The sequence below is a fragment of the Anser anser genome (genome assembly GCF_964211835.1).
Source record: "Anser anser genome assembly, chromosome: 13".
NCBI lineage: Eukaryota > Metazoa > Chordata > Aves > Anseriformes > Anatidae > Anser > Anser anser.
This window is the reverse complement of record NC_139734.1, coordinates 7722602-7750377: the sequence shown is the minus strand read 5'-3', so window position 1 is coordinate 7750377 and position 27776 is coordinate 7722602. Positions and strand designations below refer to the sequence as shown.

Sequence of the window (27776 nt, the reverse complement as noted above, 5' to 3'; positions counted from 1 at the left end):
GAGGGAACTTGGGCACGCAGAGGGATGTGGCTCGAGGGGGAAGGCCATGAGCAGGAGAGAAAGACGCTGCAAAGCTGTGGTAAAGAAGAGCTGGAAAGGGGCTTGTCCCTCGGGTGGTAGGAGGTGGTGGTGTGTCAGTGCCCAGGGAGCAGTCTCCCTGCCCAGAGCAGGAGGGAGGAGAAGGAACAACTGCAGGGAACTGGCAGGGATCTGCCACTTGGACACCACCTCTGGTACAGGGGAAAACATTACAAAAAAACTCCAAATCTGCATTGCACATTTGACTGTTTTGAAGCCATCCTCTTGCCTTTGAGCCCTAGCTCATTGTTTCCTTAGTGGAGGTTTGTCTTTATTAAGAACAAATTCCCCTCGTCCCTGACTCTCCCCTGGACTTCATTTGCCACGGGCCCACATCAGCCTCTGCTTTCTGCAAGGAGGCTGCTGGGCACCCCGAGACCAGCTGAGAACTCCCCTGGTCCAAGCAGGGAGTGGCTGTGAGGATGCTGGAGAAGGACAAGGGGTCAACTACTTGCTGCAAGCCCTCTGTCAGGGTTGCGCCTTCCAATATTTATTCCTTCCCCTAGGGCTTAGCCGTGGAGCCTTGTGATTTTTGGAGGATGAGTAGCTTGGTGGAAATCAAATGAAACTCAAAGCCTTTTCCTTACGTTCCAAAAAGTGGATTTATTTAGTGAAACTTAGCTGTTTAAAATACACAGATCTGAGTGTTTTGTGTGGAAGGTTGTATAAAAGCAGGCATGGAGTCCACAGTTCGAGGCACTTAGGAAACATGGGCACTCAGGGAATTCCTGCAATAAAGCATCAGCTCCTGATCCTGCTGGCACTCTGTGGGCAGCTTTCCTGGCGGTTTCAGGCACTTACTGGAGATAAACAATAAAAGCCGCAAAAGGCTCCCAGGAGAGAAAGTGCTCCCTGGGTGAGAAAGTGCTGCTGTTTCCCAAGGAGGTAAGTGCTTGATTAGAGAAGGTATGGCTTTCACGAGGCCAAGTGCTCCAGCAGGCCATAGGTTGCCTCATGTCTTTTTGTGAGAGCAGATGCCGTTCTTTCACTCAGAAAGGTTTTCTTCAGTTTCAGACCACTCTGTTCTTCACTCTTTCAAATATCTGCATCACCTTGCCTGCAGGTATGCAGCCTTCTCTTATGATGGTGATGCCACCTTCCCGGAGCAAGAATGAGAAAGTTAGGATAATCCCCAAAGGGGGAAAGAAAGGGATGGGGATTATGTTCCAACATAAAGGGACATGTTGAACCAGTAAAAACATCCAGATGCTCAGTGCCCCCAGATAATAAAGCTGCGTAACAAGACCACTGGGAATTTGGCAGGAAGCAACACCTACCAACACTGGCAGGGCACTGTGCTCAAGAGTTTAGTTTTCCACTAGAGAATCCCACTCAGATGACAACCCAGAGACAGCTAACAACTTGTGCTATTCCATCACTGTAGATGAACTCCTTTATCTCTACCTTCATTCTGGTGGTCTACAAGGAACATACACACTTCCTTTCAGAAGCATCCACCCTCTCACTTGAAGCATTTTGGTCTTATAAAGCAAATTTTGCTTGCACAACCTTGTTTCTCCTCACTGCTTCATTCTCTGTCAACACAGAGGTCCTCCAAGGACACCTTTTGTTTGTTTCTCTCCAGCAACGTGTTTGTAAATGCCCAGGCACTCAAGAACTGTTAGTCTTTGAGCACACTGTGCTGCCAGATTGGTGCTATTGAAATGAATGGAAACAACCCAGGAAAATGCCACCGGAAGGGTGGTTCTAACACTCACTTTCATCAATCTTTGTACAGTTGACCACAGTTGATGCCACCACCTCATCAGAATCTCCATCACAGAGAACACCCTCCAGCTTATGGCCAAGACGCCTGTAGGGACAAGAAGAAACAAAGCTACACAGTACTTCATATTACCTGGTGCTGAAGTTCCCCTCTACACGGGGCATCAAATCATGATGGCCGCCCACCTGATGGGTAGTTTTCGGGGCTATAGAAATGCAGTGAACAGGGTACTCACGAGATGACCATGTCATGATGGGTGCTGTCAACCTCTCCACTAGGATTAGCAGATGTGATTGCCAAGGGTCCCGTCATGTCGATGAGGTGCACCAGGACAGTCAGGTCAGGAACTCTGATCATTATACTGTCTTGAGTTCCCACCCTGCTGTAGCCTTCTCCAACCCCTTGAAAGACAGACAGGGGTTGTTGGAAGAGGTTTGCTTGACACAGCATCAGAGGAAGACCTCAAGCTTTCCTTGCAAGTGTCCCTGCTCTATACCCCAAATAAAATGGCAAGTCTCTTTGCATAGCTTCAGAAAGGCAACATGTTTGATTAGAAATCCGTGAGAGCAGATGTAAGATTTGGGGACTGAGTAGTCAGAGGCAAACAGGAAAAATCTCACAACCTTAGTGGCTGGAGATCGGCATAGCTGTTTTCACAGATAAAGGATCTACCTGGATCACAGAGTCAAACTCTTTGTGATAGGTGCCCAGCCTCCCCATTCTCTGCCACACATTCTGCCAGTTAGGCATGCATAACTCCTACTGTTTCTTCGGTCTTTAGTATTTACATTGATTTCTTCAGTCTTTAATATTTCCATTGATTCCCAGAAACCAGGTCTGCGTGTGAACCATACTGCTGTTTACAGCGTTTTGTCTTGGTCCATATGGTAGGAAGGGAGAAGCAACAAGGTACCCTAGGAACCTCTCCCCTTCCTGGACCGCTCATCTCTTTTTGATCCTCCACCCAGGGCTTGCTCATTCCTAGCTAACAGCTACGGGCTCGCACAATGTGACCCTCCCAGGCTGATGAGCCTCCCTTGCTTTGAGTCTGACTGGGTTAAAGAGATCATCATGCTGTCTCATGCTGTTTATGAGTCATTCCAGCTCCTTTACACCCTCTTCTAAACATTTTGCTAAGACATGTAAGAGCTCCAAAGATGCTTTCTCAGAATAAAATGAACAGAAGCTCTCCCCCTTGACATCCCAAAGGATTTCATGCCTGCTGTGCTGAAAACATGAAAGAAGGAGAGAAGGGATGTCCTGTTCTCCTTACCTAACTTCTTTAGCCACTCTCCTTTCTTGATAATGCAGCCAATGCCACCAGGGTAAACATTTTCCATGAATTCCCAAAGCAGCGGGCTGATGGGAGGAGCAGCTGCTCGCAACTGGTCCAGGTTTGAAATAAAGATGCAGATGGGCTTCTCTTGAGGCCTGTCCTACAAAAAAAAGAAAATAAAAACAGGATGAAATGAAGGATAAAACGAGATGAAGAGAGCAAGTCTGCATTGAGAAGATCTAAACCCACTGGAGTCCTAGTCTGTGTACTTCCCAGGGACCATGAGCTCCAAGCAAGAAAGAGCTTGGGAGGATGCATCCAAATCCCCTGCTTCAGACAGAACCAACCCAGGCAGGCAATGCTCTGCTCATTATCAGTGTCTTTAATGTCTTTTACACCAGGGGCTTGATTTTCTTCTAACTTAGACTGGTACAAATCAAGAGAAAAACCACCAATTCACAAGAGGATAATGGAAGGGGAGTCTAACCCCCTGAAACCAATATCTGTGTGACCGCTTCTTCAGCTCTTTGGTGCTTTGACATAAGCTTGTTATAAAGCGAGAAGTGATATGGAGGAAAATAAAAGAGCTCATAAAACAGTGTCATTTCAGTCCTCAACTGACATCATTTCCAGCAGGGCCAAATGACTAAGGAACGGGGCATGTATTTACATTCTGTTTATATTCTCTCACTGACAGGGAAGGTTAGCATTGGCACCAAAGCAGGACAGAAAAGACTGCCTTTGTTACTGATGTTCACACTAAGTGCCAGCTGAGATAGTCTGTTATGCTTATTTCTCCAGGCTAGCCAGGAAATTGCCTCATGGAGAACAGACAGGGCCAGGCTGCAAAAGATGTATTTAAGGTGCAAACTTCGGGTCTGATTCCAGCACTGAATGTCTCCAAAAGTCTGGGCAGGTTTAGAGCTGGGATTCTGATTCAGCACTTCCTAAGGCAGAGAGGACAAATATCAGTTTGGACCCACTTCTGACACGTATCAGGGCTGTTCCAGTTTGGGTTTTTGCTTTACCCCCTCAGTGAAGCACAAGTAGCTAATTCCCAGTTCTACACGCCCAGAGCAGCCAGTGCTTTTCCCCAGGTTGCTCAGCTCAGAAAATGGTCCCTGACCTTTTCTTGAGGCTCCTCCTAGACTCTTTCTGCTCGGCTCTGAGCCAGGACAACCTGAAACAAGGCAGCTTCCATTTCTACCTGAGTACATAACTCATCTATGGGATGCTAGCAGGATCCAAATAACAAGATGACAGTCTTGTATTCACACCTTGATTCTGTAGACCTTCTCAATGGCTTGAGGGTGTCTGCAGGAGGCTGCCAAAGCATACACGGTGTCTGTCGGGACCCCACACACCGCCCCTGTGTTCAGCAAGTCAGCAATGGCCCTCAGGCCACTTGTACAGTGAGACTTGGGGCAGATGCAGGGTGGAGGACCTTCGGTGTCCTTCTTAGAGCTCTCAGCCTGGTGGTAATCAGGAGGCAACAAATCCATTAGAGTGGGAATAAGCAAACATAAAAGTCTCAGGGTAAGACCTGGTCTGCCTGAACGCAGCTATTTCCCTTGCTAGTCAAAGTACAGATGTGGCACTTCAAGGCAAGCTTCACCTAAAGGAGATTATATTAATTACTTTTCAGAAGCAATTACTTCTGTTCCAGGAATAAAAGAGTCAAAAGAGCACCTAGTTCAGGTGCAGACATTTGAACCATGATGCCTACAGTTACAGGAGATGAATCCCACCCAGCATGGTGACTACTTTCTGGAGAGGTAACTGCCCTCCACAGTGACCTAAGGAAACTGCTAGGAAATCCTAAATACAGAGGAACTTGAGTGAGATCAGGTTGCAAAGTGCTTTTTCATGACTCTCTGTAGTTAGGAACAGTAATTTAATGAAAATGTTCCACTGCAGGAGGAATTGGAGCTGTCAGGTCAATCAACCCAGTTAGATGGAGCTCCCTTGGTCAGATGTAGAAGGCAGCAGGAAAAGTTTAAAGTTATCAGGTGGAGAGGGGAGCTCTTGCTGTCCAGTCTGGGCAAATTCCAACTCTTTGTTCCCCTGCCCCCAAGATTATGACCATTAAAACTTCATCCTGTCAGCAATTCATGGATTGGAGACAGCTAATTCCACCTGAACAAAGAGATGGAAGGGCATTTTGGAGTGAGGTGGGAGTTTTGTAAATGTCCCTGCCTTTTCCCCAAGTTTTCAGCACATTATTCATAATGGAAGGTCACTTGTTTTCAGCTCATAGCTCCCTACAGCAATGCTGTGACAGGGATTTCAAATGGCACGAAGGAAGGGAGATGGAAATTTGAACTCCCCTAGGTGGGACTGAAGACCCTAGGGTATCCCTCTGAACAGGGAAGTGACACCATTGCACAAAACATCTCTTACTGTGAACAGAGGGGGCCCCATCATCATGAGATCCTTCCCAAACATGCTATTTGCCAGGGATGCTGTTGCTCCATAGAAGCAGATGATGCTGAAGATGCTTAACATCACAACTGAAAATAAAACCAGAGGGTCAAAGGAAGGAAGGGTGCTGGCAAAGTTTTATTTTCTTTTGTGTCTCATGTCTTCCCAGAACTGCAAACTTACCTCAGCCTTTCCTGTCACACAACATTTACAGTCCAGCACATTTGTGGGTCTAAAAATTCAAGGCATTTCCACACTGGCCTACCTGACTTTTTTTCCCTTTTTTTTTTTTCTTCTTTTTTTCCCCTGGTAGAAAAGCCTTTAAAAAGCATTTTGCTAAAGTACTGTGTATAATTACAAATCTAACTCTCACTTGCTACAAAGCCAGAATTTAAACAGAAATTCATACTGGTGGCATATTTAGATCACTCCAAGTCTTGGCTCACTGAACAACTACTAGAAAGTAGGGCTGTACAGAACCTCAGGAGGTCATCTTGATCCAGCAGTATCGGCCATAGCTAGATGTTTATTAGGAAGCTCAAGGACCTGGGGATAGTATAAGGCAACATTTCCTCCTGCAGCCAGAGAGCCAAAAGGCTCAGCATCTGTAGCTTGCACACACACCAGTCTTCTAGGGAAAGATGACTCAATTTTTTTGCTTGCTTTTTACCATACAGAGCTTGTGCAGAATATTGCTCCCCAACCAGCCAGAGACCCACTCCCTGCACCCTTTGGGTGAAGGTTTGAGGACAATGTTCAGCTACAACTCACTTTCAAATGGCAGAGGGAGGTTCTCCAATGTAAAGAGCAGAAAACAAATGGCCAAGAGCTCCATTGCAGCAGTCATGCAGAGAAGCACAACGTTTAAAGAGGAAGCTGTGGAAAGAAATATAAACAAGAGGAACCCACATCAGAGAAAGACCTGTAAAAATGTATGTGAAACCACAGAAGAGCTCATAAATCAACTTAATTGTACATGGTCTGTCTTCCGTGTTCACAGAGATATGACTGTGGTTTAGTTAGCCCTTGGCTTTCAGGAGACAAACTGTCAAGCCCTTCATCTGCCAGTACGCTGTGCTCACATGGAAAACACTTCTCGGGCAGCCAAGAAGATTGTGATTTACAGCAGCTGGGCTGGAGGGTGACTGTGGATGTATGCCAGTGGCCCAGTCCGTCTAACAGTTTCACCTTATTTGAACCATTTATTTTCTTTGAAATGTTCTTCCTTTCCCTTATGACTGCTTCTTCTAAGCCCAGCTCAGCTTCTGTTACTGACTGTGGGCAAAACATTTCAGTTCTTTCCTAATTGGAGTGACAGAGAGAGCTGAGACTCCCTCACTTGTGCATCTCCACCACAGAGCAGCCACAGGTGAGATTAATGACCTGGCCCCAAATACCCCTCAATAACCAATCACCCACGGTACTGAGACTTACCTAAAATCATTAAAAAAGCATTGAGCACCAAAAAGGCAATTGCACCAGCAGTGAATCCTTCACTGTTCCCCGCACCAATGTTCATCAAGTGGCCTGAAACAGGACCAGCAGATTTGGATGTGAGCAAACCATTAAGTGCAGCGTAACAGAAGAACGACATAGGTGCAGTTTGAATGACTACAATTTGTATTAACTGATGGTGACTGCTACGAAAACAACCTACTGCACTGAACATTGAAACCCATCACATCAGCAGTACAAACCATTTGAGGTATTAACTGAGGAACTGGTGATGGCTATCTTAAAAACTGATGATTTTACTTCCAGCTTGTAAACGACATCAAAGTCTGGCTGAAAAGACTAATAGCTTCCTGACATACCTCTTAGGCAACAGCTTTAACTTTCCCCACTGGTGCTCATTTTAATAGGACCTGGCTTGGATTTCATATGAACACACTGCTCACATGGAGCTGAATAGGGCTTCTTAAAGACAAACTTGTCATTCTGAGATCTCCTTCCAGGGCTACAACCAATTAAGATGAATTACTACTGGCTTCTGAAATGTAAATCCAGAACCTGGTGTCTTCTGCCACCTCAGAAGCGTCTACTGATCTGTTATTCTGAAATAACTATCCTGGGACAGTCTGAGTGCTGCCTCAAAACTGTTGAGCAGGGAAAACCTTACCTCCATTGGAGTCAAAAACACAGCTTAGACTCCTGCAGCTGTCAGAGCACCAAGAGACTGCAGCAATGGCAGTCAATTACGTGAGTGCAAGCCAGGATGTTTGACCATTCTTTCTTTTTTTTTTTTTTTTTTTTTTTGCATATTCTTTACAAGGAGGAATATTGTTAATCTTGTTATCAGTGAATCTTCTGGGAGAAGGAACTACATTGAAGAAAGCAATCAGCAATTTCCTAAAACTCCCCTTAGTTTTGGAAAAAGCAAAAGCCTGACCTTGTGTTACCTGCAAACCGAAGCCAGGTCCATGCTCCCCAAAAGGCAGCATAGCAGAATGGGAGAATGCAACCAAACCTTCTGCCTCCTTGCACCTGGATCCTGCAGACATACAGCTGCATTATGGCTCCTGGGATGAGCACGGAAGGTATGGAGAGTTGCTGTCTGTCGGGGTCACTGAAAGTAGCCTGGATGGCAGAGATTGCTGCCAGGCCATTGCAGATGTAGAACAAGGCATCTGGCACTTCGGCTCTGGTGCTGCTTGGCAAGTTCTTGGACCTTGTGAAGCAGCTTTTGGCAGCCATCAGTGTGGTTTGAAGAGCTGAGCTGGACATAGCTTGGGAGCCAATTGGAATCAGAGCCTTCTCCCCGATGGAGTTGATAAGGCTGGCAAAAGTGGCGTACAACGAGAGAGCAGTGCAGAGGCTGCAGGCAGCCCCGAGGAACAGGTAAGCACCTGGCACTGGGATCTGATGGATGGAGGCGGACATGAGGATGATGAAAGAGGCATTTTGCAACATCTCCAGGGTATCTTTGTGGGTTGACATCAGAAACAGCATGCAGGCAACAGCCAAGAAGAACCACCCTCCAAACATTCCCAGCCTGCTCTCCTGAGCCTTGCCTGGCCCAAGGAGGACAGTGAGTATGAACTCTTCCCAAGACATCACCAGCCAGTAGAGGCTGTGGACACCAAACTTGGTGGTGTAGTAGACATCACCTCTCAGGTAGCTGTAGAAGCTGGACAGCAGTTGGCAGCTGGAGATGATGGAAATCCATGCTGCTCCAACACAGAAGGTCTTCATGTACCCGAAGGAGTAAAATGCAAATATAAAAGGAGAGACAGTATCACAGATGTTGCCTAGGGCCATTGGCTCGGCATACTTTGTGTTCTTTTTCTTCTCTTCCCCAATGGCCTTGGAAGAGCTCTTCTGTGCTGACCCCAGTAGCAAGACATTGAAGAGGGGATGCCCAAAGCCTGGAAGGATGTACCGTTGTGTGATGCCCTTCAGCAGGAGGGCCACCGCACCATAAAGCCCGCAGAGGACAATGACAAGCTCAATGACCCCTGACACTACCAGGGCCCACTGGCCAAACAGTGCAATGGCTTCAAACACCAGGGCAAGGGCGATGGCCCCAAATATGAAGGGCATGATGTAGTTCACTGTGGCTGAGCAGAAGGAGAGGATAAAGGAAATGGAAATGTAGGCCACCAGCCCTGCCACAGCACTTTGGCTGGTGGAGGTGAGGGCCGTGCCAGCAGGCAGGAGGTGGCTGGCATTCCCCGAGGGCAGCGTTGTGTTCTGCAAGGGGGGATACGCGGCTGAGATGATGCGTGTGGCCCCATAGCTGCTCCACAGAGCAGAGAAGGTGAGAAAGGCTGCGCCTCCAAGGTGGTCGTACTTCCTGAAGGCAAGAAATCCTGCCAGGAGCTGGACAAAACCTCCGATCAGGATGAGGTGGACACCTGGGAGACACAGCAAGACATCAGAAAGGAAGGCTCGGCTTGCAGGAAGGAGCGCTGCATCTCCAGGCTCTGGGGGGCGTCCCACCACAGGCCCCACAGCCTTCTTATGACCCTGCGGACTCTGCCTTCCCCTCTGCTCCCACCTTAATGACAAACTCCTGTGCTGAGCCTCGGTGTGTGGCCCATGAGGCTCTTGGTATGCTCAGCAGGATAAGGGGGTCCAGGAGCACCAGTCTTCCACCCTGCCCCTGGGAGAGGCTCCCTAAGCCTGTTTCTTGTCCTCCAGCCTGCTTCTAGTGGTGGCAGGGGCTCTGAGACCCTTGTTCCACTGTAGGGGAATGGCACATGAAGGGTTTGGAGCAGATTCCTGTCAGGGTTTCTGGGGAAGGAGGAGCAGCTCTCCCAGGCAGCACACAGGCCTTCTGTACACTGGAGAAACCTCACGTTTCTTCACCTGTCCTCCACGGCTGTCTACTGGCCCAGGGGGATGACTCCTAAAAACTCTGTCCTGCTGGTGCTCCTGGGGGATGTTCACCAAGACCAGGGGCCCAGGTGTCCCCCCGAGCGTTGTCGTCACCCACCTGCGAGGACATCCTGCACTCCCTGCGGCCCGAGGCCCGTGTGCGCCGTGGTGAAGTTCTGCAGACAGAGGAGGAATGCGCTGACAACATTCGCAAGGAGGCCCAGCACGGCCGGCTCGCTGTAGAAGACGGCCGCAAAACCCGCCGTGCTCACCATGGCCCTTCCAGACAAAACAAGGATGTCAGCGGTTGCCCCCACAACCTCACCGTCTCTCCACGCGTGTCTGCGTCTAGACCAGAGCTCCTCTGGCTCGGGCGCTCAGCCAGCGTCCAGAGCCATGCCCCTGCTCCAAGAGGGAGAAGCTGGTGACAGGCTCAGGTGTTTCCACCGAGCCTCCCTCCTCATCTCCCTGGACAAAGGCTCCATTCAAAGCAGAACTTTAGGTGCCTACTTTCCGGAGGCCTATCCAGAAAAAACACACACAACCTATTTAGGCTACAAAGATTTCTGGCAAAAACATGTTTAGGTGCCCCAAAGCGCTGCAGGTGGTGGTAATGGTTCCTGCCTCCTCTTCTCTGGGCTGCTGGAGATGGAGAGGAATGAATAGCCGAACACAAATGAACAAACATTCATATGAAACCCACAAGGTATTTTTGAGCCAGTCCAGGACGTTTCTTATCCACTGTTACAGACAAACAGGCAGGCACTGCACACACATACAGTCTCCCTTCCAGATGGAATTTTCCAGCTCCATCCCTTTCTTGAAACCCCAGTGACTAAATAGTCTATTTTCAAATCCTTCATACTTCTACCATTAACTCGTCTATTTGTAAGCAGCCCCCACATTTCCATTCCTCTGCACTCTTGGGTACCATGAGCTGGAGCTTGCTCTCTGGAGGTTTTTGTTAGGAAACAAAAAAGAAAATAAAACAGAAATGTTCTTGCTATTTTGGTATTTTTAGAACATTTTGTGACCTAAAGGATCTGGAAAGGGAGAAGGTGATGTATTCTGTGCTCAGACATTCCAAAAAGCCTTTTGGAAAGAAAGGAAAGCAGAGCTACTGTTGATATGGGAAGTGAAGGGGAGTGAAGGAGCAGACTCTGCCACCACCCAAAGGAGGAATAGCTTTGTGAATATTAATGAACCTAAATCCCAGTGTCTACTCTTAAACACACAGTATTCCTGGGCAGACATACACTATTTTGCAAATACTGTTTTGGAAAGAGGTCAGTGGCCTCTGAATTGTTCTGATCCATAAAAAAAAAAAAAAAAAGTTTCTCTTTTCTGTATTCATTTTAAAGGTTGCAATTTTGACAAGAAGCAAGAATGAAGGCTGCACTGACTCCTAACAGCTCTGAACTGATTCAACAAATTAAACTCTCATGAAATAATTTGGAAAGGTAATATGTCCCATGTCTGGGGAACAACTAATTAATTCACTTATTTAGTTGTGCTAAAGGTTGGATTTTTCAGTTCAGAAAGCTGCACCAAGCCACAACACTGCAGGAGGAATGCTCTCCTTTAACAGCAAACCCCTGTATGAATTACTGACCTGAAGGAGGCCCTCATAAATGATGCACCCTTAGAGCAGCACACCTGTGCAGTCCATGCTGTTGTCACTGATTTTTATGACATTCAGATGCAAACAAGCAGTTTGGTTTAAATGGTTGTACTTGGAGGAGGGCCACAATATTAAGTTCCTCCAGATGTTTTGCTCTGAAGTAGCTCAGACAGTGACTTTCTAGGCACGCTGCTACAAGCCCCTGTTTTGAGTTGGTCTTTGGGGTAGGATGAGATGGGTTTTCTGGAGGAAGATGGCTGGCTGGGTGGTTGCTCAGCTCTCAGGAGTGATTTTCTACTTGCTGAGACTCACTTGGTTCGCAGTTACTGCAGGATTAACCACAGCAGAGGTTTTAGAGCCTGTGATATCTTGGTTTGGGGAAGGGTGGACAGGAAAAACCAATAGGGCTGTTTCCCTCTGCTTGCAGTGCCCTCCTTCATAGGACATCTGAGAAGTACCCAAAAGCGCCAGGATACACAGGATACAGAGGTATAAAGGGAAGGGAAGCAAGAGGATTTAGATCAAGACATGGAAAAGGAGGACGATGAAGGAGCTTCCCTTGGGAGGAAAGGTTTTTGGGCTGGCAACAGCTGCAGACCTGCGCTGCACACAGTCACCCCACGCACTGGGGACACAGACGTGTGCTCAGCAGCTGCAAGGCAAAGTCCATCATCTCCTCCCCTACTTCAAGCAACATAACGACACACCAAATAATTACTCTCGGTGGTAACAGCACCAGGAATGCATTGCACCAAGACCTGGAGAAATGAGGAAACACTCAGAGGTGTTTTCTGTTCTAAGTATGCCCAAGCCTTGCTCGTCCCTAGGATGAAGTCATCCATCAGTGCTGTCACTATCTGTTTTGTACAGCTGCCGCCCCCAGCACTTTGTAAGGACCTGCTTCTCCACATGCACTACAGCAAATGGGTAGCATAACACCTCTGCTCCCTGCTCGGAGCGGCACAGCAAGGAGGGAGTACCCACCAAGCCCTTCCTTGGCTGTCCTTCACCAGGACTCCTGCAGTGTAGCTCTCGAGGTAGAGGTGGTGCAGGCAATGCAGGGTGGTGTGGAGGCAAAGGAGAAAATGGGAAGTCCCTTTCTACCGTGTGTGGGCTCTTTGTACACATGGGGCACCAGCCAGCACAGCCACTGTCCAGGAAACCGCGAGGGTGGATGGGGCACTGCCAGCCCATTCAGAGGGCTGGCTTTGCTGAATGGATGGGGCAGCCCCTGGTGATCCCTTGGGCAGTGAGTGCAAAGCCACAGCCACCATCCTCCTCCATCTCCTCTCCTTTTCCCAGTTGCCCCTGATGTACTCCAGCCTGAGGTTTGCAAAAGTGGCTGGCGAGGCCCTCCCTCAGCCATGGCTCTTCTCCCCTCAGCATGGCCTCCGAGCCTTGCCCACATGGCTGCAGCCTCCGAGCACCTTGTCCTCTGCTTGCTGCCTTGCCCACAGTAACTCCCCTTCTCTGCCCCCAGAAAAGGCCATTCCCCTCTGAGCCCCCTTCCCAACCTTGTCGCTATAGCTGGGCTTTGCAGACATCACTGCGGGCAACCACATTGCACCAACATCCGCTGCCTGTGCTTGTTAACCTTGACTAATATTAATGGGAATATGCTGGTGCATGGACATTGTCCCCAGGGGAGGCTGGAGCAAGGCTTAGCGTGCCATTGGATATATATAAAAATACCACAACATTAAATTTTCAGATACTTATTCCCCAGTGGCATTTAGTGATTGGTTTTCCACCCTACCTTATTAGTGATAACCAATGTTTACATAGCTCTGAGAAAACACTGTGTCTCTCAAGATAAGCATGTTAAAAGAATGAAACACAATGCCTTTTGGACAAGCACACAGCAAGATTAACAGTGCACAACACCACTACACAGCTGGAATAAATATCACAGCCCTGCCTCTCATCTGGTGAAAAACAGCATAAAGGTGCCTGCGATGCATTGCTACGTTCACAGTGAACACGGGTCTGGCTAGTATTTAGTAAAAAAATTCAAGCTGGCTTTCAATGCAAGCTGAGATTCTGTACAGAATATGTCCGAGATGCACTACTGGACAAAGCAAGAAGCCATGGCATTTCCCCAGAATCCAAAGATCCATTTGGGGACGGAAGGTCCCGATGTCTCCTGGAAGCTACAGCCCAGATTTCACGTCTGCACTAACATCTCCGTGAACTGGCAGCACATGGCAGGCAACATCACAGAGCTGGCTATTTACAAGAAGGAGAATTATGACAATATTCAGCCAAATGCTAAAACAGTGAATGTATTTCAAAAAAAAAAAAAAAAAAAGCATCAAAGAGAAACACCAATGCCATGCTTCTCCCTTTGCAGCTTGGATTACCTGGTTTGGTGACACTTCAGCTCAATGGGAAGATGCTCTTGTCCCTCTCATTTCCTGGTAAGTACCAGTTTTATAGTCCTCCTCTGGAGGAGGAGCCTGCAGCCAGTTGCTTCACACATTGGCACCTGTGGCATTTTGGAGACAGGAGTTTCCTTGAACTTTGTCAGTTATTGTCCTAAATCTTTTTTTTTATTTCCTGAAACCAGAGGGGTTTCCCTTCTGTTCAGCACAGAAAAACCACCCCTCCTCATCTATTCCCCCCACCCTCTCAGTCCCCAGAGGCTGATGTCATCACACTTGAAATTCAGTTGCAAAAAAAACAAAAAGCAAATTGCCTTTCAGAAGCATATATAAACCCTGACACCAAAGCACCTTTCAGACAGACACCTCTCCCATCCCTCGAATAGAGCAGTGCAGAGCTGGGCATTAAGCAGTGGGAGCAGCCACCAGAATGGTCTACTTAACTTTACAGGTAAATACTATTTTGTGTACAAAACCTATCTCTCATCTTTCCTTTCTCACTTTAAGGAGGTCGTGTCACTTTCCGGGTGGTTCCTCTAAGCAGTCAAAACTGTCGTGACATTAAACGGGAACCTATCCCAACATTAATAAAACCGGATGGTTTTCGCAGACACTTTATTGACAGTTACTAACCCCTTCCTTCCACGCCTGGTCCTTTTACACATCCCAAGGGTGTTTCACCCCGTGCCGTGGGGGGGTTGTTGTTGTTGGGATGTGCTGCGTGGGTCTTCCTCCTCCCGTCTACCTGGAGCTGGTCCTTCTCGCGGCTGTAGGAAGATTTCATGGTAGGTCTGAGAAGTCTGCGCTGCCCCTTCCACTGCACTGCTTTATTTCCCTGGCTGTTCTTGGCACCCCTGCTGGACTGAGCTTTGGAAAATATTTTTTTTTTTCTCCTTTAAATATGTAGGCTCTGAAAGTCAGCTTTATCCACTTGTTTGATCTGTGACTGTCTTCCAATGCCATGTTAGAGGCACAACCAGTAAAACGGCTCTGAAAAAGTTCAAGCAGCTTAGGTGACAAATGGTCTTTCTCTTTGCTCTAGAAATCCCAGAAGATCTTGGCAAGCTCCCGGCAAGTGCATAAAACTGCTGCTCACGGTTTGTATCTCTGCAGAACAGCATTCCCTATCTTTTTTTTTTTCTTTTTTAAGAGCATCTCAAAATAATTGTGTCATTACCTATTTTTTTCTTTTTTTTCTTTTTTTTTTTTTTTTTTTAAAGTAGCTGGGCTAAGCATACTGAGCTAGACTTCTCAAATTCTTGGAAGATGTGCTTAGGGGTCTTGTTATGATAATTATTGCCCTGGGTGGAAAAAGTGGTAAAAATGTTGCTTACTAGCCCTGTGCTAAAACTGTCTTTAACTGATTGAGAACCAGACTTTCCAAATTCTTACACTTTGACCATAAATTGCAGATATTTGAATTGTAGCTCTCATTACTTAGATTCTTAACTCTTTTCTCCTTACTTTCTCACATCTGATCTTGCTATTTACATTGCTTGAAGTGATTCACTGATAATTCTCCGTGTCTCACAGCTGCACAGACTCAGCTTCCCACTTCAGAGAAATCAAGCACAACTGTGCAATGCACTCACTTGGTCTGTTATAAATTGTGTCCATTAACTCCTTTTTAAATGTGTTCTTAATGCAATAAGTGCAATTTGTGGCTCTTAATGAACACTTGGAACAACAGAAATAATAATAATCCATGCAAATCCAATTGCTCTTGGACAGGTTTATTAGACAGTGTTGTTTTGTGGTTTTTTTTGTTCTTTGTTTTGTTTTGTTTTTAAATAAAATTCTGCAGCGCAGCTGTCAGCAGGATAAAAACACGGCTGTCACTAAGTGTCTTTAATTGAAGGGTTAAAAAATATTGCTGATTACTGAAGTGACAAAGAGTAATCGATGATGGGAAGGAAGCAATGAACATTTTATGGGCACAGTGTGATTCAGGCAGATTTTCCTACAGCCTCTCCAATCTAGTTGGACCTCACATTCCCCCTCCTTGAGGGCGTTGGTGCTTCCATTTGCGGTCTACGGGAGATGCTCTCCACGTACACAGGGAAGGCACCGATTTTGGCAGCAGAAGGGTTTCCAAACTGCTGAGTGGTACAGATTCCTATAGAGATCCATTTCGCAGAGCTGCTGCGAGGGGTGGATTTTATTTCTGTGAGTCACAGCAATGATGACATTCTCAGCTGTGTTTACAAGTGGATTTCAGACTCCTAGGCTCTAGGTGAGTCCAAACACATTTTCAAGCAAACTGTGAGTCAGTAGGCATGACATTTACGAATGAATGCATCCTAGTGAAATTAGGGAATGGTCATTTTGTTTGATTGGGATATTTTCTGTTTAAAAAAACATAGTGTCATAAGTACCTGTTGATTTTGATGAGGTTTGCTCTAAGATGTTGGAAGAAAGTATTTTTATTTTCTTGCTTCATTCATCTTTACTGTTTTGTGTGATTGCTTTCATTTGGACGTTAGTGCTGTCTCTTATTTGTATGCATGCGTATGTCTACCCCACCACCATACACATATACATACATGGGAAATCATGCAAATACTAGATATATTGAATTTTCTAGTTTTCCTAATCTCACGTGAGCTCTCAAAATGATATTATAAACTATAGTGGATCCTAATGACTGTAACTCTATGAATTATAAATTCATCAAAACAAAAGCAATTTGTCACTGAAATAAAAATGGTCCCAAACTGGATATTTTCCATGGAATTTAAACACCTCCAAAGATTTGGAAATGGTGACTTCCAAATACAAAAGTGCCAATAGTCTGTGTTATCTGCCTAGCTCTACCTTACATAAATACAAACACTGACTTTTCCTTGGGAAGCGTGAAGTCTACCAAAAAGGTTTTTTCAGAGACAGGAAAAAACTTCCCTTCAGACACCAAGCTCAGGTGATCTTCTGGTCTAATCCCCTTCTGAAGAACACAGGCTAAAGCCTCTGATGTGCTGAGCTGAATGATGTAAGAACACACAAAGGCCTTTTTGCTTTTAATCACTAGCATCCTTCTGAGTGCGTAGGGCTTAAGAGCTTTACTGCCTGAGCCCAGACACCTCACTACCACATAGGGCTAAATTTACAGATAACTTACAGATAAATCCAGGCTTTGGGTCTAATGCTGCTTGCCAAAAGCAATGGAAGCTATAGAATGTAATTGGGGTTAAGCTTAGTTTGAGTTTTGGTTGATACACTCCCAACAGGGCTCCACTGGTAATGGGGCAGGGCACTTGCTCTGCTCCTTCTCCAGACATGGGGACATAGTTTGCATTGACACCGCCAAAAGATGGTTGCTTGAAACCCAAGAGGGGGGATGTGGCTGAGCCCTGCTTCACTTGAACCCCCTTGAAACCACCAGAAGAGCGACCCAGAGCAGTCCTTACAGCATATGACAGCTGTAGGAGCCAGGATGCACCGTGGACCTTTGGAAACCCATGGAGAAGGACAGGAGTCACACTGGTCTGCTTGCCTTGAGCACCCTGCACTGCTGATGAGGGAGGAGATGCCAATCCCCTCCCCAGCAGCATCTCTACGCTGTCTGTAAATCACAACCCATCAGCTCCCTAGGGCTGTATGAGGCTCTGTGACCCAAGGGACATGCTGGCCAGATCCTGTGCTCTCCAGCTGTCTTCTTCCTTCAGTAAATTCAGTGGGGCCAGAGGGTGAAGAGCTGCAAGCTGTCAGCACATGGCCCATGTACTTCTTACCCACTCCCCCTCTCTCTTGGTTTTGCAGTGGTGGCCAGGAGTGCTCCCGAGGAGACCGTGACCAGCAGCTTTGCCTCCTTCATCCATGCAGTTCGGCCCGAGCACTTGACCAAGACTGTCCGTTACAGAAGCAAAAGGATGATCCTCGACAGCATTGGGGTTGGCCTCATGGGCAGCACGACGCCTGTGTTCGATATTGCTCTGCAGTACTGCCGGGTAGGAACAGCCCTATTCCCCTGGGTGTCTGTGGTCCCCACAGTGACCCCACCACCACAAGCAAGGCTTTATTTCATGGATGATGTAGGACTTCTACCTTGCAGTAGGGCATCATACAATCACTCCTTCGCTCAAGGTCCTCTCCTGAATCTCCCTTTTTGCAGGAGCTGTACTCTTCAGTTGCCGTGAGCTCCGTCTATGGCAGGCCAGGCATGAAGCTCTCCCCGACACTGGCCGCGTTCACCAATGGTGTTGCGGTAAGGCAGGCTCTTCCAGGAGAAGCTCTGCTTTGTGGTGCCTTCAAAACACTAACTAGTATTGCAGGAAGCAGTTTGGTGCCTGAGAGGGGCTATGGGGGCCAAGAAGTCCTGGGTTGCTCTGCAGTCTTGCCCACTGCTTTTAGAGGGGACCAACCAAGCACCGTAGGGACCTCTGGATGACTGGGTGGATGTTGTTACAGATGTAGCCTCAGCAGTAGTAGCAAGGACCCCCTTGGCTCCTAGCCCCCTACACCAGCAAACCCTTATCTCCATTTCCCTGGCAGACTCACTCCATGGACTTTGATGACACCTGGCACCCTGCTACTCACCCATCCGGGGCTGTCCTGCCAGCTCTCCTGGCTGCTTCCCAGATGCTACCTCCAAGCACCAAACCCAATGGCCTGGATTTCCTCCTGGCATTTAACGTGGGCCTGGAAGTGCAAGGAAGGCTCATGCATTTCTCCACTGAGGCTCACAACATTCCCAAAAGGTAAATCTCCTTTCTTTTTTTTTTCTTTTTTTTTTTTTCCCCTAGTAGGCTGGTGTGAGTGACCAGGGCTAGAGGATGCTACAGCAATTCCAGTTAGAAAAACAAGCATAAGCACACAACTTGTCCCCTCTTGGTAGCTCACACAGCTCTGCAGGCTCAGGGCCACTGTGCCAAACCCTCATCACGATGACTGAGACACCACTGTGGTCCAAGAGACAACATCAACCAGGAGCTTTTGCCCTTGGGCATGTTGCATGATGCCACCTTCTTTGTCTGGAAGGGTGAAAGACAGGGTGAGTTTAGCTGTATGGACACAAGCCATGCCACCTACTCTTAGGGAAAATTAAAAAGTGTTTTCTGAAGATGCTGGCCTCACTGTGTGGTCTCCAATGAAGTTTCAAACATATGTTTAGTTTGGCTAAATGGCTAAATGTTTAATCAGGTGAATCCCATCCACAACAGAGCCATGAGGGATTTCCACTGGCTGACTTGGCTGTTTCATGCTCATACCTGCACTTTCCCCCTTAGGTTCCACCCTCCTTCAGTGGTTGGTACCATGGGCAGTGCTGCAGCCACCGCAAAGCTGCTCTCCCTCAGCATGACGCAGTGCGCCCATGCCTTGGGCATCGCCGCCTCGCTCGCAGGGGCGCCCATGGCCAACGCCGCCACCCAGGCCAAGCCGTTGCACATCGGAAATGCCACCCGCCTGGGCTTTGAAGCAGCACTGCTGGCTGCCCGAGGGATGGAGGCTAACCCTGTCATTCTGGATGACATCCCTGGTTGCTCTGGGTTCAGCGCTTTCTACAGTGTCTACCAACCCAAGCCACTGTCCACACCAAGTGACCATCATGAGTTCCTCTTGGAGAAGCAGGATATTGCTTTCAAGCGCTTCCCAGCCCACCTGGGGATGCACTGGGTGGTGGATGCTGCCTTGTCAGTCCGGAACCTCTTCATCAACTACGCAGGGTCCTTCTCTCCCTCTTTGATCCGCACCATTGTGCTGAAGATCCCAGTGTCAAAGTACATCAACCGGCCTTTCCCCAGCTCCGAGCACCAGGCCAGGCACTCCTTCCAGTTCAATGCCTGCACAGCCCTGCTGGATGGCGAAGTGGGCCTCAGCTCCTTCACGGAGAGCAGCATCCACCGGCAGGAGCTGAGAGAGCTGCTGGACAAAGTGGTGGTGGAGCACCCTGAAGATAATGTGGCCAACTTTGACAAGATGTATGGAGAGGTGGCACTGCTCCTGCACAGCGGGGATGTCCTCACAGGCAAATGTGACACTTTCTATGGGCACTGGAGGAAGCCTCTGAGCAGAGAGTCGCTCCTGAAGAAGTTTCGATCTAATGCCTCTCACGTTCTTCCTGAAGAAAAAGTAGAAACCATCATCACTATGGTGGACAACCTGGAGAATATGTCAGATAGCTCCCAGCTGGCCTGCAGCCTGTGAAGGAACAGGGAATGGGTTCTTGAAAAGGGACTTATTCCAGTGAAACTCTGATTCCTTTCTTCATTGGTGCTTTACTATTCATTTCCAATGGCAGGAAACTTCCTACCCCTTGAAGTCAAAGTAGACGCTTTAGTATCAAAGGAGCCCATGAGGCAGGAGGTGTGTCTGTGTGAGCACTTAGTACAGAGATTCAGTTTTGACTTACGTTGATTCTCAGTAGCTGAAAGGCCACTACAAATACCAAAAAATCCCATGGGAATCTATGTGAATCCTGGGGTATTATCTGGAAACTGGTCCCCCACAAGGGATAGTCTAGATATTTTTAAAGCTGAGCTCAAAGTTATTTTTGTATGGAATGCCTAATTGTTGACTCTGGGAAGAGGACATCCAACTGCAAAATGTGTGCTTTTCTTAATGCTCCTCCTGGCACTTTTTGGATCATGGTTAGGTAGTCTTTCTGTCCAGATGAAAAATCTATCAGAGTTACTGTAAGCAGCCCTGCCTGCAAAGCTCTCAGGCACAGAAGGAATTCTTTTTTTACTACTTTTCAGCAAAAGCCTTCCATTCCTGCAGCATTTGGGAAGTGGCTGTCAATTCTCTCTGCGCAAGGGATCATTCAATGACCTGTCTGTCTTTTCTGAATGAAAAGCAGTTGGTAGGTGAGGAATCGTACAGCAGCCCTACATCTATATCCCACACCTCCTGCGAGGTGATCCTAGGGCTGTGGCACACCATCCCTCTTGGCTTTGGGCAGGCCACCCCGCACCTATTTAGAGCTAGCTTGCCAGAGGCCACCTCTGTAGTCAGTGAAGAGATGGGAACCTCTGGACGGTTGGCACAAGCACGCTGTGACTTGTGTTGGGAAATTCCTGATTCTCTCCCCTGAGAGGAGAGAAAGCATAAAGAGACTGCATCTCTAAATCATCTTTCTGGCTGTGATAAAATCTGTACTTGTGCTCCTGAGCAACCACTCACTGAAAGGCTTTCTTACCCTGCATCCCTTCTGAACAGCAAGAAGGAGAACTATGCAATATTCCTCTGTGCGTTAAATACTGTGACTGCTGATCCAAAGGACCTGTTTCCAGTGTGATAATGATGTGGGTACAGAACCTGTTGGAGAATTCAGGGCTGCTTTCTGCTGGGAGATGGGTCTAGACAGGCAAGGAATGTGGGCTGGTTCCTTTTTAGCTTGCTGGTAGTGGGCTCTGCAAAGAATTTCCCAGTCAGAGCAAAAATGTTTGCCCACCTGTTGTAATCCACTCTCTCCTACTGTCTAAGCATAGTCACACTGAGTCTTTCTAAATAAAGAACTGAAGTAAATCCATTTTCCGCATAAAGATTTAATTCTACATCATGTAGGTTTCCAGTTTTAATCCAAACACATACAATACCATGGCTTTTGAATTAGAAGTGGAACACAGCAGAGGCTAGGACAGAGTGAGCTGAAGCTGAGAAGGTGACAAGGGAACTATCGCCTTTCATCTATTGGTGCTGGAGTGGGGTGGGGTGTGGGATTGAGGTGGAGGGAACATTTCATTTGGATTTGGGTTTCAGGCTACATTTTGTCCATGAGATCCAGAAACTCTTCTAAACTTGATTCATCCTACTTGCATTCCAACACTGCCAGGTTGCGATAAGGTCTTTAGCAACACTTGCTACAAGGTCATTGGATTGGGAAAGGGGGAATCCCTGTTTATCCCTGATAGTCTGAGGCAGTCTTAAATAAACCCAAATTCATGTGCCCACTGGGAAAATGTGCTCACTATACACTCAGCAAGTTTAGTAGACACCAGACCACACATTGGCAAGAGCTGCAGGAAACCTAACTTCGTAGGTTTCTCTGAGTGCGGCTCTCCTAGGTGCCATCACCCCTCTAGGAGGGAGGAAACCACTTCAAGCTTATAGCGTTTGACATTGATCATTGTCAGTCCTTGGTCGGAGAGGGACAAGGCTCTTGTGAGGCTTGCACGATTACAAGGGCCTGTAGATCTGGTGTTGCTGCCAACATTACAAACTGCTCCCACTTTCTCAGCCTGCTGTCTCAGCTATCCAGTAAGGCACAATCCTGACACATTTCAGCAGAAAATGTGTAAAATAAGGGAGGGAAGGTTCAGGAATGCTGGTGGTGTACAAGCCTATCAGCTGAAGCAGTAACAGCTTTTCCAAAATATCTGGAAGCTGAAGGCATACTCGAGGGTTTTTTCTTTCATGGTATTTCATCTATAAGCCTAGGATCCTGAAAATGCCTCCAGTCTCCTACCCCAGAAAAATGTCTGACTCGTTATTTCCAGTTTCAAACAATGAATGTTTCATGTCCTTAAAAAATTAGGAGGCCTAGCCCCTTGGTAAGGAAAGTGAGGTCTTTTAAGAGCATAGGGAAAAATGGCCCCGTGGAAACTATAGGCCAGCTTGCATGACACTGAAAGTAATTCAGTAATTAATATGGTGCAAAAAAAGTTCCTAACTTCTGTCAAGTTGAATAAGAAACGAGCCATTGTCCTTCTTTCTACTGCTGTTCCAAGATAAATGATGCTTAAAATAAAATTAAGAACAGGAGACCTTTTTTCCCAAACATATTTACAGTAGGGAGCTCAGTGAGTAAAACAACACTGCCAGCGCCGAGCCAGGCAGGACACCTGTGAGCAAGCAATCAGTAAGGACAAAGCCAGGCCAAAAATGAACAGGGTAGGGCTGGAACAAGAGCCTGGGCATGGAGAAGCCCAGGCCAGCAGAGCTAGGAGCTGGGGCCAGGCTGGTAGGAGCGAGGATGCTCGGTGGCTGTCAGCACCCTGGAGAGCGGCCGCAGAACTGGGGCCCCTGCCCAGGGGCTCCCCCTTTCCCAGGGGTCCCCTTCCCCATGGGTCCCCTCCTGTTCTGCACGTACAGGGCAAAGGCGGTGAGTTGCGGTGCCTTCTCCCGGGGGAGCGCTTGTCATTCATTCCCACAAATGGTTCAAAGCGAGCTGCAAGCAGCTTTCATCCCTACCGCCAGCACTGACACAAGATTTGGGTAATTGGAAGCACTGCATTTATTAGGGATTTGCTTTTTTTCCACCATGGAGAAGATGGATTTTCCACGAAATAATATTAAAAAAAAATCAATTTACTGATTATTACAATTTTAGAGGTGATTTTGACTGTAGAGGTCAGAAGAGTGCTCTCTGCCTTACAGCACTGTTTCCTTGATGATAACATTGCTACCGCAGTGTGGCCAGCTGGGGAATTGCTCTCCTGGAAAAACCCCAAGTAACCCCTCTTTGTTCCTTCATGCTTTTTAAATAATTGAAGTATTAAAGAAAGAAGGAAACTCGGATGACAGTCCAAGACAACCATGCTGAGCTGCAAGGAGAGCCAACGTAGAAGTTTTGTGCCTGATGCCATTGTCTTAGCACCTCATTTCCCCTTCACCCCTGCAGAAATCTAGGTGAGCTCCCTGACTTTAGAAACCCTCCCCTCCTTACAGCCACCTCCTTGCTGCTCCTCATTGCTGCTTTCTCCCATCCCCAGTGACAGAAACCCTATAAATATTCAAGTATTTATGCAGAGCTGAGTATGAGGCACAGAGCCACAGCTTCATGAGCACTTTGTGTGTCAGACGCTGAGGCGCAGTTCCCGGAGAGGAGGTAGGTTTCAGCAGGATGGATCTTCCAAGAAGGTCATGAAGTCTCCATTGACAGTGATTTATAAAAGTAGGATTCACATCCAGGGGTGAGTGCAGAGCAAGCTGGAGCTGATCCTGCCTGTGGAAAGCTCTCAAAGCTCATGCAGCTTTACAGCTGGGTGTTGAGACTTGTCATAGGTTTACAAAATGAAAGCTTGAAACTATATAGTGACCATCAAAACCCTGGCCTCTGCATCATACCTCCTGCTGGGACTCAGGCAGAGAGTATGGGTTGTGGTTAGGGCTCCCCTCCGCTGACTGCACTCATGTCTTTGCTGTACCTAGAAACCTCAATCAAGTTCTCATCGGGGTCTCGGAAGTAGATGGATGTTATTGGACCCAAGGCACCAGTCCTGGCCACAGGACCTTCTTCAATGGTCACTCCACAGGCCTGGGAGGAAACATAAGAAGAGGGTTTAATGCTCAAAGGATTTTTATCAGGTCATTGTGCACTCTTCACTCCACCCTTAAAAGCATGAGACATTGTATGAGAAAATTCTGACATTCCCCAAAGCACAGACGTTTAAAGTGTCACTTGTGAGGCTCTGGCCTCATGCCTCCCAGGGTTACACTGCCCTGTGCACACTCTACACTTTGCTCACCTTCAGATGACTCAGAAGCTGTACCAGGGGTGCCTGTGTGATAAGGCAGATATCTGCAGAGCCGGGGACCGGGTGGCGAGCCTTGGGTTCAAATTCCTTCCCAACCTCATGCAGGTTAAACTTCTGGTTGCCAAAACGTAAAGCTTTGCGATTTCCCTGTCCCCGCCAAAAAAAAAAAGAAAAGAATCAATATCCAATGAGAATTACAGGGCTGGAAACTTTCAGCATCCATTCAGCTGTGTAGTCCTAAAAGTCCTGGGGACATGGCTGTAGTCCTGCTAAATCTGGGCTCTTGCTGGGGTAACCCAAGGCAAGAGTTCGCTGCTACAAGATTCCCACCACGTCCCTGGAGATGTAGTGACCCAAGAAAGTCCCATGGCCACTTGCAGCTGCTTCTAAGCCATAAAGATGAGAATTTTCAATTCTGGGAACCCTCCATCCTGCCTGTGGGACAGCCATACAAATAATGCACAAGCTGGGAACCGCAGAGGGAACAAAGACGAGGCAGTGGGAAGACGGTGAGGAAGGAGGTTCTGACACCTCTTTTCTTTGCAGGCCCCCAGTATTTCTTCAGACTTATACGGCAACTGAGACCTGATCCCCATGGAAATGCAGGACAGTGACCTGCCATCTGTGCCCATCTGAAGAACAGACTGATGCTCAATGTAGCCCTGGGATGTGAGTGCAACTGCTTTTAAGAGACCTGATAGAGCAGGAGAGAAGGAAATAAACAAGCTTGGCAGTTTAAAAGGTGCAGTGTGTACCTTCAAAATGGCCTGAAGATAGGCCAAGAGATGCATTGGGGCTGTTCTGAAAAGGTTACCCATCTTGTACTCTGTTTGCCAGTAGAAATATCAAATCAAGAGGATTTGTGGATGTGAGGGCTCTCCTTCAGTCCTAGAAATTGTTTTTCAAGGAACTTTTTTTTTTTTTTTTTGTCACTTTGTCTCCTTCTGTTGTTTGAAGATTCTTTTGACCCAGCTTGACTTCATTAATTCTACCGTCCCCAGACCAAGGAGAAATCCCAGAGATACTGTCAGATCCGCAGGAACTAGCCACTGGCTCAGGACTAGTACTTTAGATCCGCTAGGCCTTTCCCCCATGTTACCTTGAAAGTCACCACTTCCATGCCCAGGACTTTGGAATAGAAGGCAACAGTGTCCTCAATGCTCTTAACAGTCAACACAAGGTGGTCCAGGCGCTGGATGAAATATGGGGATGGACTCATATGTTCTTCCTTCCAGGACATCGTCTCAGGGCTGGGAACAGAGTGCAAAGCCACACAAGAGGAAGGTGAGAAGCATCCAGTTGCTCAGGGAAACGATCCAGGAAGCTGTTAACTGAACTGTCAATGGAGATCAACTGGGTTTTCTTTTGGCCTGCAGGTGGCACAAGTACAGAAGCAATAAATTCATATATTCATAGAATATCCTGTGTTGGAAGGGATCCACAAGGATCTCCAAGTCCAACTCCTGGCTCCATACAGGGCCACCAAAAAATCAGACCCTGTGTCTGAGAGTGTTGACCAAACACTTCTTGAACTCCAGCAGCCTCGGTGCCATGACCACGTCCCTGGGGAGCCTGTCCCAGTGCTCGACCACCTCTGGGTGCAGAACCTTTCTCTAGCACCCAGCCTGACCCTCCCCTGCCCAAGCTCCATGCCATTCCCTAGGGTCCTGTCGCTGTCCCCAGAGAGCAGAGCTCAGCGCCTGCCCCTCTGCTCCCCTCGTGAGGGAGCTGCAGGCCGCCATGAGGCCTGCCCTCAGCCTGCTCTGCTCTGGGCTGAACAAACAGAGGGCCCTCAGCCACTCCTCACATGTCTTCCCCTCCAGACCCTTCACCAGGCTCTCCAGCCTCTCCTCCCCCAGACTGTACATATAGACAGGGTTGCCCCTGTTCTATGCCTTGATTCAGTTTTGGGGAGAAGTTTTCATTTCAGTTCAGTTTTGGTTGATTTTACTTTCAGGAAGGCATGCCATGGAAACTTGGAGAGTTGTGATGATAGCAAATGGAGTCAAGTTTCCTTCAGTTCTCTAACAACCCTCTACTTGCCTACATTTACTTCTCTCTCCAAATCCTGATACAAGTGACAATTCTTCCTTCTGAGACACGCACCAGGTTCTCCACTGACACCGCTGCACAAAGGAAGTCCAACACTCCTGCTGCCTCTCAGGGAAAGAAATGGGTGGAAAATAAACCCTTTCAACACTAAGTCAGCACCAAGTGACACAAATCGAGAAAACAGCCCACAACTCCAACCCCTTTTTGCTTTGTTCTTTGCCTTCAAACTCCTCAATGTTAGCAGCAAGCAGAGCGTGAGGCTGATGCCAGAGGTTCATGGAAATGCAACATGGGGGGGGGGGGGGCAGGACTTGGCAGTCTGGATTTACAGTGGGTCTTGGCATTTTCTCGCATATTGGGTTCATATCATCTGGCATTGCCCTTCTGCGGCAGAGTGCATAGGAAATAGCTGGAAAGGAGAGATTTCAAAGCCCCACTGACACAAGAGCAAGGTCAGCATAAAACCAGGCACAGCTTCACTGGGACATCTGGTCCTCACAGTCAGAGGAGCTCACTTGGAGCAGGACCCCCTCATCCTGCACCACTCCTCCTTGTCACAGACAGCGTTTGGTGTTTGACAACCTCACCTCCGACCAGCCTGGGCTCAGAACCTCCACAAAGTCCTTCCCACCCAGGAAGTTCTCCTGGGTGCTCCCTAGCTGCAGGGCCCAGCCTGCAGCAAACCTCCCCAAGACAACCTTCCCCTCCCGCGTGACCAGTAAGCCTGTTGGCCTCTCTGCAAACACCACAAGGAAACCAGATTGCAAAAATAGGCTGAGTACCTGCAGGAGAAGCAGAAGAGCTAGTGCTGGAGAGCTTGTGCCTGGCTTTACAACCGTCCTGCTGCCCAGAGCTGAGCTGTGTGAGGAGTAACGTCAAGGAGAAAGGGGAAAACAATAAAATAAACGTTGATTAGAAACAGGAGCTGTAAGCGCTGCTCCCTGCAGAGGTGTACTTTGACCTTAGGGACCTCAAAGTCCAACCACACACAGTTGCTTGAAAAAATCCAGGCTATTTTATCAACTTACCTTTCTCTTTGCAAGGGAAAACTGAGTTAATGTGCTAAATTAAAGCACACTGTTGAGCTTGCTGCTCAGACTGGGGTGGCTTACTGTTAAGAAGATGGTAAGGATGTCCCTAGTGAAGAGCTGTGGCAAGCAGCTGCAGCAAGCCCCTTCCCCTGCAGCAGACAATGTTCCTCTTTGCCTCCAGAATTATTTTCTACCATGCAGCATGCTGAGGTCTTACTGCCCAGCGAGACACTTGCCGTCCTTACAGCCAATGTATAGCAAGAAGCAATAGCAAAGGAACCTCAGGGTGATGTGCACAGCTTTGGACACCTTTTTTGGACATACCTTCCTGCAAACAGGCTCCTCCAAGGAGGCTCTCCGTGGACTGAGGCAGAGTTAGTGATCTACAGAAAACAAACCTGCCAAAAATAGAATGGAGTTTTGAAAGGTCTGAAGCTCTCTGGGCAGTTGGCTCCAAGGGA

At 47.7% G+C, this 27776-nt stretch overlaps 3 protein-coding genes across 5 annotated transcripts; 1 reads left to right on the top strand and 2 right to left on the bottom strand.

The window, feature by feature from the left end:
* Positions 1-487: 487 nt before the first annotated feature.
* On the bottom strand, positions 488-13834 carry LOC310880625 (uncharacterized protein). The gene is made up of 11 exons (XM_083796746.1): positions 13800-13834; positions 9937-10097; positions 7901-9355; positions 6936-7028; positions 6273-6377; positions 5481-5590; positions 4358-4552; positions 3078-3240; positions 2040-2205; positions 1797-1891; positions 488-1174 (listed from the first exon to the last, which is right to left on the bottom strand). The coding sequence occupies exons 2-11, from the start codon at positions 10091-10093 to the stop codon at positions 1089-1091; spliced, it is 2625 nt and encodes an 874-aa protein (XP_083652872.1). The 5' UTR covers positions 10094-10097; positions 13800-13834; the 3' UTR covers positions 488-1088.
* A 352-nt stretch (positions 13835-14186) lies between these two features.
* LOC310880626 (cis-aconitate decarboxylase-like) lies at positions 14187-22834 on the top strand. The gene is made up of 6 exons (XM_083796747.1): positions 14187-14271; positions 14863-14917; positions 17577-17764; positions 17929-18021; positions 18309-18514; positions 19043-22834. Exons 1-6 carry the CDS (start codon positions 14251-14253, stop codon positions 19959-19961), a joined length of 1482 nt encoding a protein of 493 aa, XP_083652873.1. The 5' UTR covers positions 14187-14250; the 3' UTR covers positions 19962-22834.
* Positions 22835-22970: 136 nt separating this feature from the next.
* Positions 22971-27206, bottom strand: GLOD5 (glyoxalase domain containing 5). Of its 3 annotated transcripts, none has more exons than XM_083796748.1 (4): positions 27067-27206; positions 25332-25482; positions 24224-24379; positions 22971-24012 (listed from the first exon to the last, which is right to left on the bottom strand). In XM_083796748.1, exons 2-4 carry the CDS (start codon positions 25470-25472, stop codon positions 23860-23862), a joined length of 450 nt encoding a protein of 149 aa, XP_083652874.1. In that variant the 5' UTR covers positions 25473-25482; positions 27067-27206; the 3' UTR covers positions 22971-23859. The 3 variants fall into 3 exon arrangements, with proteins under 3 accessions (XP_083652874.1, XP_083652875.1, XP_083652876.1); XM_083796749.1 differs by having other exon boundaries at positions 25332-26389; positions 27067-27191; XM_083796750.1 differs by lacking the exon at positions 27067-27206 and adding an exon at positions 26339-27055.
* Positions 27207-27776: the final 570 nt, after the last annotated feature.